The following is a 17,515-nucleotide window of genomic DNA, read 5'->3' as shown; positions in this document are numbered from 1 at the left end:
AGGTAAGAAACATGGAGGGGGGAATAACAATACATTTACATTATTACATTTACATGCATACACTACTAAACACACACACACACACACACACACACTCACAGCATTCACTGCACTAACACACACTGCATTCATTACACTAACACACATGCTGCATTCACTACACTAACACGCACACTGCATTCACTGCACTAACACACCGCATTTAGTACACTAACACACACACTGCATTCATTACACTGACACACACACTGCATTCATTACACTGACACACACTCTGCATTCACTACACTGACACACACACTGCATTCATTACACTGACACACACTCTGCATTCACTACACTGACACACACACTGCATCCACAACACTAACACACACTCTGCATCCACAACACTTACACACACTGCATTCATTACACTAACACACACTGCATCCACAACACTAACACACACTCTGCATTCACTACACTAACACACACACTGCATTCATTACACTGACACACACTCTGCATTCACTACACTGACACAAACTCTGCATTCACTACACTGACACACACACTGCATTCACTACACTGACACACACACTGCATTAATTACACTACACTGGCACACACTCTGCATCCACTACACTGACACACACAGTGCATCCACTGCACTGACACACACTCTGCATTCATTACACTGACACACAGTCTGCATTCATTGCACTGACACACAGTCTGCATTCATTGCATTGGCACACACACTGCATTCATTGCACTGACACACACACACTGCATTCATTGCACTAACACACACACTGCATCCACACCACTAACACACACTCTGCATTCACTGCACTAACACACACTGCATTCATTACACTAACTCACACACTGCATTCATTACACTAACACACACACTGCATCCACAACACTAACACACACTGCATCCACTACACTAACACACACACTGCATCCACTACACTAACACACACACTGCATTCATTACACTGACACACACGCTGCATTCATTACACTGACACACAGACTGCATTCATTGCACTAACACACACTCTGCATTCATTACACTGACACACAGTCTGCATTCATTGCACTGACACACACTGCCTTCATTGCACTGACACACACACTGCATTCATTGCACTGACACACACACTGCATTCATTGCACTGACACACACACTGCATTCATTGCACTGACACACACACTGCATTCATTGCACTGACACACACTCTGCATTCATTACACTGACACACTCACTGCATTCATTACACTAACACACACACTGCATTTATTGTGGGTGAGGCCGGCCGGGCAGGGGTGCGGGGGGGTGGGTGGGGGGCAGACCTCGTGCTTTGTCAGGGTCCCCAATACTTCTGGTGGCGGCCCTGCAACAATGTACTGCTATATACTCATACCCTCAGTGCAACTAGCCATGATATACGCACGTTCAGCCTAGCATGCTCAAATATAACACACTTCTGTCTAAAAAAATAAAATAAAAAAGAATACAAAAAAAAAAGAATGCAGCTTCAGAATGAATCTAAAATGGATGCTGTCCAGGAGGTGGGAGGGTCTGGGAGGGAGGGTCTGCTGCTGATTGGCTGGAATGTGTCTGCTGACTGTGAGGTACAGGGTCAAAGTTTACTCAATGATGACGAATAGGGGGCGGACCGAACATCGCATATGTTCGCCGTCCGTGGCAAACGCGAACAAGCTATGTTCGCCAGGAACTATACGCCTGCGAACCGTTCGGGACATCACTAGTGATTATAGCTGTTCCCTACAAACATGAGTCGAGGCTGCAAGTTAGAGGGACAAGTCATTCTGTTTTATTGGCACCAAAAGAACCTTCTTTTATGCAGGATCCCTTTAGATAGGACCACCCATAGGGCGTTACAAAACAACCAATCACACACGTATATTACAGAAAACACTCCCAGCAATTACACACAAAATCCTCCCCTCTGCCTGTGATATAATTATGTTTCACAAGGGATTAACATAATTATCACAGACAGTAAAAATACAGTTTTACACATACTCTGTAACTTTAAAACCATACATCCAATCTTACATATTAATTATCAGCACACTTTAAACATAAACACTCTCAAATATCAGCCAAATCCATCCAGTAGATCAAAAGTTAGACGGAAGTCCTTTATGACCGACCGCAAGCACATTTTCCTGCCCAAAACAGTTCCATAGATTTGGGCTGTGCGGCCGGTCAATTTCATGCAGAAAAACGACTAAGTCCCATTCGAACTTGCGTTCGAATCTTCGAACGGGACTTAGTCTCTGCAGCTGAAAGTTTAGTGTAGGAGAAGGTAAGGCTCAGTGGTGTTCGCGGAAATGTGTTGCCGATTTTAGTTCCATGAATTTGGCTACACACACCGCTGACCTCGTTCGAATGAACAAAGATGGCCGCCGCCACGTGTTGGTTTGCACGAACTGCGGCCACCCAGCGGTCGGCAATTAACCTGCAGTAACCTCACAGCCTGGGAGGTAAATTGCCTGCACACTTCCACTTCTGGGTGGTCCGCCTGTGTGGTACTTGGTTCAGTAAGCCCCATTTACTGAACCAAGTGGGAGAAAGCCAATGACAAGTTATTTTAAGACGGTTCTTAAAGGGCCATACACACCCAGTAAAAGTCCATACTGTTTTTTAAAGGGCCCAATCTCCCAGGGCCATAGTCATGCGGGAGGAGGCTGGCAAATAGGCTTCTCCACAATCCAGGGAAGCAGGGCAATTTATCATTTAAAGGGCCAGTTACAAATAGCAGTTTGTAACATTATATATTTACTATTATCAATTGATTCAGCGCCATAATATTACTTGTGTGTTTCTTAGTTAAGACCTCCATAAAACCCAATTTGACCCAAAAGAAGTCAAAATTCCCAATTTGAAGTGATGTTTAATTATGTCACCAAAAGAGAATAATCAGACAATCAGATTTCTCCATGATTCAGCAACCTTGTAAATTTGATGGAAATATTAAATTAATTACATAAGTATTTCTGTGTGGGATAGGGGTATTCAAAAATTCCAATAGCTACATTTCATTTTCAAAAGTGTTCTACTTAGCAAAGTGAAATCACAAAAAATATTTCATATTTCATAAGAAACATCATGAGTTTTCAAATAAATTTATGTTGTCTTTTTTTTTTTTTAACCCCTTAAGGACACATGATGAAAATATTGGTTCCCTATATCGCTGGAGTTGTGTCCTTAAGGGGTTAAATCTGAAGCTCTCGTGATCGCTATTAACAATTCAGAGAAAAATTGATGATCGCCAATAAACTGTGCTACGGGGCTAGTCTGCGCAGTATGTTTGGGTGAATAAAATAGCAAGACTTTACTGCTTCACCTTTAGTGCACACGTCGTGGTAATTGTAAAACGGGAAAAGACCTTTTGTTGTACAAATGGTTTGTTCGCTATGTATTATTTTTCTGACATCTATAAACTGTGACATTTCATACATGAAATTAACAAGAAAACTTGTTCCTGCATCTGGCCACACATTATTTTTTTATAGTCTGCCACTGTGACATATGCTGGGGCTGTGTGGGGCTTATTCGATCAGCATTTTTTTTACATTTTTCTTATTTTTTCTGTGCCTCACTAAACACAGGAAACACTTAAATACAGAATTGCAGGTTTTATAGCAGAAATACAAATGTTTTATTTAAACACACTCTCTCTACACAGGTTTTTATATCTCGGATAGCTACACTGCGATTTAGAGTCTTGTAGTGTTCCGAACATTTAGGACATATTAGCTGATTTGGCAATATGCTAAACCTGCAAAATTTAGACTAAGATGGTTAAGCTGGAAACATCACAATGTTTAATGAATGACAATTGTAGATTATGCTAACGTAGTGTACCTATAATCTTAATTTTAATAATGACAGGAGGCGAGTATTTTGCATAACTTTCTTTACTTTATGCCTCCAGCAGCACAAGTCAATCAGAAAACTTTAAACCAATCAGTAACCAGCATCACATCTATATATAAAGCCCTGACAGTCACATGATTTCCTCTTTCTTTGATGCGAAAACAGTCCATTATAACGTCAGGGAATTCAAATAACAGTCCTGAGTAACGTGTAGAACATAACTTGTAACGAGGCTTGAAACCTTCCAGCTTTATCTTGATCTTTATCTTTATGATGGTTACTCTGAAAAGAACAGAAATACGTGAAAGGTGATGGAACCCAACTGATGTCCACATTAAATCCAGTATTATATGTATCTATATTTATATTACGTTAATATACTAAAACATTAAACAACCATAGAATACTTTAATAATCGCCACGGCTGAAACACCCGTCAACCAAATAAGCATCCCATAAATATACTGAAATATCCAAAATCTTATAATTAGACTGAAGATGACAACCAGAAAATAGAATTTCCCAGAGTATAGGGAGGGAAACAGGGAGGGAAAATACTCGCCTCCTGTCATTATTAAAATTAAGATTATAGGTACACTACGTTAGCATAATCTACAATTTTATCACATGACAGGAGGCTTCGTATTTTGCATTTTTAAAGCTGTGGTATGAACGAAAAGGATGCGTGTGTGGTTGACGAAAATATACGGAAGTTGTCTCGCCGCGTCCAATTCGCCGCCCGTAAAAATTATAGAGGCCCCCCTGAAGGCCTGAGAAGCGGCCGTGCCTCGTACCGAATGAGTACCTGAAGCACGTCTCCACTCCCGTTAACGATAACCACCAGTGAACCCATCCAGACAGAGTGTTCATGGAAACTGGCTTGTATGGTTGTTATAAATCCCGCAGATGTCTACTGTGTCAATCTAAGTGATGTCGGGATCTCCCTATGACCAAACACCGCTATAACTGGAACCGGGTAAAATGCGGACGCGAAAGGGATTAGTTCTACGAAACATCGTAGAGGTCCTCCCTTCTCGTGATACCGAAAAACCATTTACGTCGACCTCCAGAGTATCTGATACCCGACGAAAAAATCTAACGTAACGTGATTATGACTGACGGTTGACGGAGGGATAGGTTCGTGTTATCAGACTAGTTCCGAAAACCCCAATCAAAGTCTCACAACAGTGATACTTTAACTCATGGTTCTGGACCGTATGTTACCCCGTGGAAAAACGACCTATGAAAAGGTTCTTGATCGACCGGAGTGTCGTGAATCGTACTATGCGCTGTCGAACTAACGGAGCGGAACCCGTTAATGGAGCGGTCGGATCGTGCCGATCGGCCCGTCGTAAAAAAGACCGTAGTCCCTTTCCATACCCCAGTGACTTCCAAGTGTTCCATGTGGATAAGTTATTTCGGGGAATACCTGTTGTCCATGAGTCCCATGACTCTAGTTGGTTGCGATAGTCCCTTGACATACCAGTCTCCCTTGAAGGACACCAATTCACCAACTCTAGCCGCTCCTGCATTAACAATCGATGATGATGTTCTCCCTTTTGATCTGCCCGAAGGCAAGTTAGAACTGAAGAAGCAGAGGATGATCCCAATTAAAGACAAATCATTCTAGGTGTCACGCTTAGCTCCTTTACCTCTGTAACGAGTACTATCGAAGTCCTTGCCATTCTGATCCCAATTTCATAGGTGTGCCCGGATCTCAGGCAGCGAGCTTTCAGTCGATGTCTGGCCTGTCCGTGAAGTGGTCATGGGAAATAGTCAAGGTACTATGGAGCCTTTCCGCCATATCCGTCGCATTTCCTTACGAAAAATCGCTATCGCTGATGTGGAAAAAGTGCAATCCGTCCCAGGTGGAATCTATTCCGAAGTAGAGGTACGTAGTTACTCGGGGCTGGAATCGAACCGACTCCGCTCTGTTCATTATGAATCCCAACAATTCCAGAAACTGTAACAATAAATCTCGTTTGTATACGCAGTTAGGAATTGGGCTTGCAAGGGTCAGCAAGTTGACTAGGTATGCTACAGCGGATACCCTTTGCTCTTCAGTGCGTCCTGACCAGCTTCCAAAACTTCTTGAGGTACTATGTGAGCCAATAGGTAAGTGTCCTTTCAAATCTTACCTTGCAAAACCCTTTGGAGGAGCAGGTCTCCTAACAGGTGTATACCTTCCTTTTTGAGATGTCAGTACGTCCCAAAGCCATTGGGTTGGCCTATGTTGATGACTAGGTGAGAGTCTCCTGTCTTCTTCTTTACTACTTTTACGTGGACCTCGGTCTGATCGGGGCATAGATATCCCTGTAGTGACACCGAGCTCCCTGTTGAGGACTATCTTGTACGTTCCTAGATGACATGGGCATTCCATCCTGAGCTTGTTTCGTACTTCTTTTCCCCGAAGCCGGAGGTTGGCAAGGTGTGCCCGGTGCTTCGGCAAACCCCTTTCGGATGATCCTGGGTGTCTGGTGGTACGCGAGTCAACCAAGGTTTTCCAGTGTGCCAAAGGAAACTTTTCTTGCCAGGCGGATTCTGTCACTTTTCCTCTTCCGATGGAGACTCTCCCTTCTCTTATGATCTCCAGAGAAGGGGGGGGGGATGGAGTCCTCGTCCCCTGATGATGGAGTCTGAGATGTTCAATGTGTAGGATGTTCTGAGAGACGGTTCCGCTAAGTCGTGGTTTTCTCTTTCCCCATTGGGGAAGTCGCGTTGGGCCATTCCCATGGTGCTTAGGTGGTAGGATGTCCGACTTGTTAGTCAGCCCCCTGGAGAGGGCTTCTTCACTTGGAAATTGTTCGGTGAATTGAGGGAAGTCCGACCTGTTGGTTCACACCCTTTCGGTTTGTGGAGTCAGGATCGTATAACAGTATGCTTATTGTCACTCAGTGTGCCTCTGTGTATAACCGGGGTCACCCAGCATTTTGATTAATTGGTACCACTTTCGCAGGATCTGGGCAGTTGTCTGAGCATGAGGACACTCTCCGTAGGACCGGGACGTACCCGGGTATGGGAGACGTGAAAGTCTCCCTATGTATAATCCAATGGTTCATCCTTATATGTCCTAGAATTGTGGAGTTTGGCGGTATAGAGGGTTCTCCTTCTCGGTTAAGGGAAGGGCGTACGGGTCCTCCAATTGAAATATAGAGGTGTCGGCACACATGCCTGTAGTGTGCCCTGGTCTTGTTGGGACCCTCTTCCGGTCTGTGGGGTACCGAGACAGGTGTCAGGTATGGTAATACACTTATTGTCACTAGTGGGTCTCCACCTACAGCTGGGGTTCACCCAGAACTGTTTCCATCAATACCACTTAGAGATTTCCTGGAGTGGCCTGAGGAGGGGGTCGCCCTCAATAAGACCGGGATGAACGGTCAGAAATGTCGGGACGTAAGCCCGTATGGGGGTACGGTAGTCTCCAAATTATCCAATGGGTCACCCTTATTGGATATAGTACTGTGGAGCTTTGGCAGCACCGTGAGCTCTCCTTCTTGGTGCTGTCCACATACCTGTATCCATTGTGTAACAGATCGTACTCCATGGTTATCAGCCCGTCCTAGGGCGTGGGGATTAGACCTCAATATCTATATGTCCCTAGCCATTCCGGGTCTAGGCTGGGTTCTCTGACTTCCTGAGGTATGTCTTACCAGTCCTCCTCCTCCGAGGGCGAGTCCTCTGCCCTCCATTCGTCTATGATTTCTAAGGACAGTGGAGATAATGGTTCCTCATCCCCTGATGGGGGTCTTGTGGAGTGTCTGACACAAAGGTAGTATGATTCTTCCCGTCTGTGGGGAGACAGAGTATACGTCAGTGCGTATGTAGCTACACAGTGGCTTCCACGTACAACTGGGGGACACCCAGGTATCATGTAATCAGTACCACTAGGAATTTGACTAGTGGTCTGAAGAGGGGTCACCCTCTTATCGACCGGGGTGAACGGTCTTAAATGTTGGGCCGGAGCCCGGTAATGGTCGGGACGGAGGCCGGTAATGGTCGGGACGGAGCCCGGTAATGGTCGGGACGGAGCCCGGTAATGGTCGGGACGGAGCCCGGTAATGGTCGGGACGGGGCCCGGTAATGGTCGGGACGTAAGCCCGGTAATGGGAGGTATCGAAGACCTCAGTACGCTTTCACCCTTGTGTATGGAATTTTGTGGAAATTTTGCCATTGTGGATTGTGCGTACTTCGTTATAAGCCCTAGATTGGGCGTGGTGGTCACCCTTTGTAAAACAAAATTGTCATTTCGGATAATGCCAGATTTTTTGTTGTTGTTGTTTGTTTGTTTGTAATGATTTCTGGGTAGTTCTTCAGTGGTTTGTACCAATCCTCATTGCCTTCTGTGAGTGTTCACCCGATTGGGCAGTGCAGCCTGAGCCTGATGGGAGTTGTTCCTAGTTTGGTGCAATACAATCCCAATGGTATGGTGCCAGGGCCGGCGCGTCCATAAGGCGGCACAGGCGGCCGCCTTAGGGCGCCAGAGGAGGGGGGCGCAAAAATCCGAATCTCCTGCCTCTGGCTGGAGACTCGGATTTGTAATCTCACCTCTCTCCCTGCAGCCAGCACACAGGAGCCTGGCAGTGAAGTCAGCCGTCCTCCTCTGATGATGTCAGAAGGGGGCGGGACTTCTGCTCCCAGACTCCCCAGCGGTCCTGACTGCAGCTCCAGCCTCCCAGCCGACCACCAGTTGAAAGGTTCTCCCTCCCTGGCCCAAGGTAAGCTTCTAGGAGGGGAAGGGGGTGGGGAAGAAGCATTTTTTTTTTTTTTTTTTAAATCAAAACGTTTTTTTTTTCAGCCCCTTTCTACAGCCCCTGCCCCCACTATACTCCCCCTGCCCCCACTATACTATCCCTGCCCCCACTATACGGCCCCTGCCCCCACCATACGGCCCCTACCCCCACCATACTCCCCCTGCCCCCACCATACTCCCCCTGCCCCCACTATACGGCCCCTGCCCCCACTATACGGCCCCTGCCCCCACCATACGGCCCCTGCCCCCACCATACTCCCCCTGCCCCCACCATACGGTCCCTGCCCCCACCATACTCCCCCTGCCCCCACCATACTCCCCCTGCCCCCACCATACTCCCCCTGCCCCACCATACTGCCCCACCACACTCCCCCTGCCCCACCATACTCCCCCTGCCCCACCATACTGCCCCACCATACTCCCCCTGCCCCACCATACTCCCCCTGCCCCCACCATACTCCCCCTGCCCCCACCATACTATCCCTGCCTCCACCATACTATCCCTGCCCCCACCATACTCCCCCTGCCCCCACTATACTTCGCCTACTATACTATCCCTGCCCCCACCATACGGCCCCTGCCCCGCCCCACCATATGGCCCCTGCCCCCACCATACGGCCCCTGCCCCCACCATACGGCCCCTGCCCCCACCATACGGCCCCTGCCCCCACCATACGGCCCCTGCCCCCACCATACTCCCCCTGCCCCCACCATACTCCCCCTGCCCCCACCATACTCCCCCTGCCCCCACCATACTCCCCCTGCCCCACCATACTCCCCCTGCCACCTCTATAGCCCCTGCCCCCACCATACTCCCCCTGCCACCTCTATAGCCCCTGCCCCCACCATACTCCCCCTGCCACCTCTATAGCCCCTGCCCCCACCATACTACCCCTGCTACCTCTATAGCCCCTGCCCCCACCATACTGCCACTGCCCCCTCTACAGCCCCTGCCCCTCCAAACTTCCCCACCATACTACCTCTGCCCCCTTTACAGCCCCTCTTTAGCCCCTGCCCCACCATACTACCCCTGCTACCTCTATAGCCCCTGCCCCCACCATACTGCCACTGCCCCCTCTACAGCCCCTGCCCCTCCAAACTTCCCCACCATACTACCTCTGCCCCCTTTACAGCCCCTCTTTAGCCCCTGCCCCACCATACTACCCCTGCTACCTCTATAGCCCCTGCCCCCACCATACTGCCACTGCCCCCTCTACAGCCCCTGCCCCTCCAAACTTCCCCACCATACTACCTCTGCCCCCTTTACAGCCCCTCTATAGCCCCCACCCCTCTATGTCCCTCTATAGCCCCTGCCCCACCATACTGCCCCTGCCCCCTCTACAGCCCCTCTTTCCCTCTAAAGCCTCTGCCCCACCATACTGCCCATGTGCCCCCTATACAGCCCATGCCCCCCTCTACAGCTCCTGTCCCCACTATACTGCCCATGCCCCCCTCTATTGCTTTTGTGCCCCCCTCTTTATCCCGTGTGCCTCCTCTATTTCCCTCTACAGCCCCTGCCTCTGCCCCCTTTCACACGCCTCTACTGCCCCTGTCTCCCCCCTCTACTTCCTCTACCCGCCTCAACAGCCCCTGTCCCCCCTCTACTTCCCATTTACCCCCTACCATACTGTCCCTGTGACACCACTTTATTGCCTCAGTGTCCCTCGTTACAGCCTGTGCCCACACCATACTGCCCCTGTGTCCCCCTCTACTGCCCCTGTTTCCCACCATACTGCCCGTTTCCAACCACATTGCCCCTTTGCTCCTTTGCTCCCACCACAGCCCCTATACACCCTTCTACAGCCTCTAACTCCCTTACTTCACATCCCTTCCACTCCCTTTTACACCCCATAACTCCAGTACAGCCCCTATTCCCTTACTTACAGTCCTTACCCCCACTACAGCCCCTCTGCCCCAATTGCTGCCCATATCCCCCACACTACAGCCCCTGTTCCCACTTGCAGCCATCAACCTACTTCAGTCCCTAACCCCCTACTACAGCCCCAATTCCCCACTACATTTCCTAAGCCCCCAATTACAGCCCCTAACTCTCAACTACAGCCCCTGTCCCCCTACTACAGCCCCTAACTCCTCAATTAGAGCTCCTATTACCCCACTGAAACTCACTACCCCCCCCCCCCCCAAAGATTAGGTTCTGGATCTGCCCCTGCTCTGTATACCTGTCTACATGTCTCTGTATGACTATGTCGGTCTATGTCTGTGTCTGTATGTCTCTATGACTGTGTCCGTGCGTTTCTGAATGTCACTGTATGCCTGTGTCTGTATGTCTCTGTATGACCGTATCCATATGTCTCTGTATGCCTTGTTCTGTATATCTTTGTGTGACTGTCTGTGTATATATGTCCCTGCATGCCTGTGTAAGTATGTATCTGCATGCCTGTATGTATCTTGTATGCCTTGTTCTGTATGTCTCTGTATGCCTGCATCTTCATGTCTCTGTATGTCTGTGTTTGTATAAATGTGTCTTTATTTATCTATATGCCAGTGTCTGCATGTCTCTGTGTGTGTGTCTGTATGACTGTATGTCTGTGTACCTGTATGTGTTGATTGTATGACTGTTTGCCTGTATGGCTGTGTTTGTTTGATTGTGTGCCTGTATGTGTGTGTAGCTATATATCTATGTCTATATGACTTGGGAGGGAAAAGTTACACAAAGGAGCCTGAGGGGAAGAGGGACACACAAAAAACAGGCTGAGGGGAGAGACCCACAGAAAAGGGCTGTGGGAAAGAAAGACACACAAAGGGGCTGGGGGGGGGGGAGGAGATACACATGGGGGTTGTAAGAGACATACAAGTGGGTGTAAGACACACTAAAAGGGGGTACAATACACTACATGGGGATTTCAAAAGGCTGGATATGAGACACCGCTAAAGATACATCTTAATGGGGGGGGGGGGGGGGGCGGCAAAATTCATCTTCGCCTGTGTAGCCAAAAATCCTTGCACCGGCCCTGTATGGTGCAGTGGCCCTTTAGCACAGAGTTGCAGGGGTTAACTGCAGTGAGAAGTGTGCTTAGCCTGATGGGAGTTGTTCCTGGTTTGGTGCAATACAATTCTAATGGTAAGTTATCTGCAGTGGCCCTTTAGCACAGAGTTGCAGGGGTTAACTGCAGTTAGAAGTGTGTTAAGCCTGATGGGAGTTGTTCCTGGCTTGGTGTAATACAATCCCAATGGTAAGTTACCTGCAGTGGCCATTAGCACAGAGTTGCAGGGGTTAACTGCAGTGAGAAGTGTGCTTAGCCTGATGGGAGTTGTTCCTGGTTTGGTGCAATACAATCCTAATGGTAAGTTATCTGCAGTGGCCCTTTAGCACAGAGTTGCAGGGGTTAACTGCAGTGAGAAGTGTGTTAAGCCTGATGTGGGGAGTGTGTTTAGTTTTTACACCTATATTATGTGGCAAAACTTTATTTCCGACAATGTCCAGCATTTTGACACTTCACCTTAAAACTAGGTGAGGTGTCCTGTGGGTAGGACCAATTTATTCAGGTAACTCTTAATGGCACATAAAACATTTATAGAAGCAGAAAAACTATGTGCCAGTTCGTGGGAATCACGAACTGGCGAAACTAAGATGGCCGCCGAGGATCTCGCGGTATCGCGAGATCCAAGATGGCCGCCGTTCGCGCGCAAAATTGCCGCGCAGTCCGCGATCGCGGCCCGCGATTGCGGTCCGACGGTATCGGTCGGTACCCCCTCGCGCCCCCCTACCCACCCCTCGGTACCCTGGGACTCTTGGAGAAGCCTGGTGGTCCCGCGCGATCGCGGTAAAATGCAGCGAATCGCGAGGGACAAACAGGCAAGCAGGCAGACAGCAACAGATCCCAGCAGGGGAAAAAACAGAGGGAAAAAAACACCTTACAGTCCAGGGAGAAGGATGGGTACAGCAGAGAGAAGTAGAGGAGGCAGATGAAAGAGGGGGGGGCACCAGACAGGGGGGAAATTAAAAGGTACAATGCCAAAACAATTTAAAGAGACCACAAAATAAATTTGCATTATATATATAAAACAGTTGAGAGCTTAATACTCTGACCTGTGCCTTGGCTGGAAGCAGCAAAGAAAGAGGAAATCATGTGACTGTCAGGGCTTTATATATAGATGTGATGCTGGTTACTGATTGGTTTAAAGTTTTCTGATTGACTTGTGCTGCTGGAGGCATAAAGTAAAGAAAGTTATGCAAAATACGAAGCCTCCTGTCATGTGATAAAATTAAAATGCAGTGTTGGTAACAAGTAATAATAAGTGAGAAATCCGAGAAAATTCAAAGTGAGTCATATTTAAGACAAAAGTGGTCGGAACTGGAAGCGTAGCTGACTTAGAGAATGGCTATTTATCACTTGAATTTAAAATTGCCTTGGAATTCACCTTGAATTCACACTTTAGTTAATAACACTAAAATGTTATTATGATCCATACCAACTAAAGGTATGTGCACTTTGAAATTGTTGTTCTGTTTACTTTAATCTAAGATGTGAAGTTGTGTTAGTATGTAATTCACATTAATATAGGTGTGAAGTTGTATTAGTATATAATTGCTTTAATGTGTCAAATAATAAATATAGTTGTGCTGTAGGTATACAGGTGGAATTTAGCTGTTGAAGGGGTTAATTATTTTTGAGATACTCTGTCTGACATGTGCTGATGCTTAGCGTGGTTTTCACCTTGAATACAACTTGACAACGGGTGGCTCTGGTGTATCCATCTGTTTGCTGATTACTATTTATTGCCCCAGGATTTAGGATTCATGTGAGAATTGTATTTATTATATGTGTGTAGGTCCTTTAGTGTGACTATTGAATAAATTCTGGCATTCAGTTTCTTTGATTTCCTGTGGGACAGTTAGCACAGATTTTGTTTTCATTTTTTTTTTCTTAAGTAAATCACATTTTGACTTTTTTTTAACATTGTAACTTTGCTGTGATGACAGTTTTTTCAAAGTATAGCGTCGCTGAGTTACAGAAATAAAGTACACCTTCCTCCTCTCTTGACCCGTGATGACCCATGCAGACACACACTGACCCATGCAGACATACACATACAGACATACACTGACCCATACAGACACACACATAAAGACACACATTAACTCATGCAGACACTGTCTCATACAGACACACACTGACCGATAAAGACACACACTGACAGATAGACACACCGATACAGACACACAAAAACCCATGCAGACACACACTGACCCGTACAGACACACAATGACTCACACAGACACACACTGACCCATTTGGACACACACTGAACCATACAAACACACACTGACCCATACAGACACACAATGACCCATACAGACACACAATGACCCACATACACACACTGACCCATACAGACACACACTGACCCCTACAGACACACACTGACCCATACAGACACACACTGACCCCTACAGACACACAATGACCCATACAGATACACACAATGACCCATACAGACACACAATGACCCATGCAGACACACAATGACCCATACAGACACACACTGACCCATACAGACACACAATGACCCATGCAGACACACACTGACCGAAACAGACACACTTACGCATACAGACACACTGACCCATACAGACACAGAATGACCAATACAGACCGACATAACCAAACATACTGACTGAAGCAGACTAACACACATTCTCTGACGTCTTACCTTCATTACTGTTCCTATGCTCATCTTGCCTGCGCCTGGCGGCCCATAACTTCCTGTCTCAGCCCCGCCTCTGCTATCCTCCCTCCCACTTGCCCCCACATACAGGGCAAGGGGCAGGAGCAAGCAATTGAAGCGCCCTCGCGCTGTTTCAGCATTGGATGCCTGGGAGGGGAGCCTGGCTCTTAGGGATGACGTGATGCCGCTGGATCGGTGTTCTACCGGGAGCTAGTGAGCAGCAATGTAAGTGCTCCCTAGGGCCAGGTAACATGGCCAGTGGCACACTCAAAAAAGTAGAGGGGTGACCAGGGGCCGGCGCAAACTTGATCATAAAGTCAGGGCTAGCGCCCGCTCTTAAGCAGCATGCTAGGCGGCCACCTAGTTGGCCTATAGGAAGCGCCAGCACTGATGGTTTTCTTAGTTCACTGCCCACTTCCCCTGTTGTATTCTTGCTTCTCTCTCTTTGTATTTTCCCTTCATTTGATCATGCATCACAGCCACTCAACCATATCAGTTTTTTGACCACTAAATCAGACTCAGAATGGCTTCTAAGTACTGGAAGTAGCACCAGTGCTTTAGGTTGGTAATTTGTGCCATAGTGTCTTGATATCATTAAGAGTATAAATCATCTCATACATTCCCACTGTTTGTACATGGTTTTGAAGTTCATGGCATATTTAAAAATAAGAAAAAAAAAAAGCATTTTATTTTCCAGTTAATCACTTTGCTTTTTAAGTTCTGTAGAATATTCCATCTGTGCAATTTGGCAAAGAAAGTGTACTCTGACTTCGATATAATATTTCATAGAGGTTATAATTGCATTTTATAGATTTTCTTATTAACTCCTGACAATATACTTGCTTGCTTGTATTCTAACTGAGTCTTTATTTCTTTTTTTTTGTTTCTTTATTAAGGGAACACTCAGGGCACCATAACAACTTAATCGACTTAATCAAAATGGTTTAGCCACAATGTTGGCTCTCCAGTGCCGTTCCCCACTGTCCCTGTCAACTGGAGGAAGTCATGGACAGCCACTAGTCAGAGGAGCTGCTGATTGGCTTAGAGTAGTCAGTTAACGCTCTAACCCAATCAGTGGGGCCGTGCACAGTGGCAGTCCATGGCCTCCTCTGGCTGATTTTCTGAAAGCAAATGTGGACAAGGACATTGAATAATGGCGCTGGAGAGCCAACATTGGGGTTAAACATTTTAATCCCTAAAGTTAAGGAAGTGCCAGGGACCTTCTGGCATCATAACAATTTTGTTTGGATGAAGTTGTTATGGTGCCCTAGCTGTCACTTTAATATAGCTTATTGAGTGTTAATGTATTTAAAAGCAAATCCTCTTGGTAGTGCTAATTGAACTGAATGTATCAGATACTGCAAGTTAGTATAATTCATTTAATAATCTATTTTTCAGGAGAAATGGGTGAAAAAGGAATGAAGGGAAGTATGGGTCGTCATGGGAAGATTGGACCTATTGGCTCAAAAGGTATTTCCTGAACAATCTGCATGGCCTGAAGTGATTCCATTCATATAAATATATGGACATATTTAAAAGAAATAATATGTTCACAGTTGTGTGATAACGTTTTGTAGATGATTAGACAGTATAGTAGAAAGTCACCATCTTTGCTGGTGATGTAGTGCTGCCTTTGGTACTTTTTACCACATTTTGGATTGGACTGCCCTCATATAACATGCTACTGGAGAGACATCCACACCATCTTCACAAGGTTTACTGACAATCCCCAGCCTGTTCTTACTTGCCCCAATTTTACTACACCATATCTTCTGCCTCTTCATATAAAAAAATCGATTACTATTGGGGATCTGAACATTGCCAAATATCTCTCTCCCCCCGAGATGAGTAGACATTTTAATGCCACAAAGATACAGTCTAATACATAATACATAGTACATAACAGCACAGCATTGAATCGACACCTCTCTGAGTTAGGCTCATTAGAAAGTTTTTGTTGTGAACTTTACAAAACTGTAATTTATGATAGAATTGACAATCCAAACCACTTGTACCCAGTGCTAAAACACAATCACCAATAGCTTGGCAAAAGTAGCACAAGACATATCAAAGTAATATGATGAGCCATCTCATGAGTCATCTTTAACCCTCATTGTTACAAGTGGATAGATTAAGGTTTGGAGAAAGCTATAGGATTATATTTAACCACAATGTACATTGCAAATGTTACCTATAGTGTGGAGGGGATGGTTTGTTATCTACTGAACATTCATCTTGTGGATGTCATAATAGATTGCTCTACATGGACATTAAATGGCCAAGAAGGCCATTTTATAGTATCAGATATGTTCCCTTTACATATTTCCTTACTTTATGAGAGATCTGGAGATAATAAAAGTTTCCCGTCACTGTTCCGCCGGACTGAACACAGGCAAAGATTCTCTAATGTCTTGTAATACTATCTTAAAGTTAAATATTTACGTAATTCCAGAGATTTAATGTAAATGAGGATTTAGTTTTTACAATCAAGCTGGCAAGTTTCACGTAGTTCTGAATTCTGGCTCGAAATACGTTCCACTTCACAGATCTTTGGTTATAGTTTGGAAAACTGAAGGCGTTACAAAAACAACAGTCGGAATTTATGGTTGGGAGAGTTATTATGACCTTTTCATCTTTGTTTTCCTTTTCCTAGAAGGGTTATAGTAAGAACATTTCGTGGTAAGATTTCCTTACTGCATACATGCCTTTATGTAAAACATTTCAACATTTCAACATCAATAAAGATGTATTTCCACAGCCTCACTAGCCAACTCAAAGTACACAAAATATATCACAGAAAGTACATTTTTGGACAACATTTAAATTACCCCAAATATTTGCCTGGTACTATAGTACATATTAATATGTGTTTATTAGACTGTGCTTGCAAATATCTTACAATAAATAGCTTAAATATCATTAATTGATCCTGTGCTTTATTTTAATTATTAATTATTTTTAAGCACAGTCAAAGTAAAGGTCAATTTTTTAGAGCAATATTTTAGAGCAATTAAAAACACCCCACTGAATGTTATAGGGGCAGATGGTGTATATATGCTATATGTATTATTTTAATTGAGACAAATATTACTAGTTTTACTGCACACTTGTTGTCTTTTACTAAATATTACTTAATAAGGTACACATTTTAAACAGGTAACATTCTATAT

At 45.7% G+C, this 17,515-nt stretch overlaps 1 protein-coding gene across 3 annotated transcripts in view; it reads left to right on the top strand.

The window, feature by feature from the left end:
* Positions 1–17,515, top strand: part of COLEC11 (collectin subfamily member 11) — a 58,546-nt gene that overhangs the window by 27,918 nt on the left and 13,113 nt on the right. For all 3 annotated transcript variants that reach the window (XM_063442197.1, XM_063442194.1, XM_063442195.1), the window contains exon 4: positions 15,744–15,815. In XM_063442197.1, the coding sequence (XP_063298267.1) occupies positions 15,744–15,815 (72 nt within the window). The remainder of the gene's footprint in view (positions 1–15,743; positions 15,816–17,515) is intronic.

The sequence above is a fragment of the Pelobates fuscus genome, chromosome 2, assembly GCF_036172605.1.
Source record: "Pelobates fuscus isolate aPelFus1 chromosome 2, aPelFus1.pri, whole genome shotgun sequence".
NCBI lineage: Eukaryota > Metazoa > Chordata > Amphibia > Anura > Pelobatidae > Pelobates > Pelobates fuscus.
Note: the sequence above shows the minus strand (reverse complement) of the source record. Positions and strands in the feature narration are given on the sequence as shown.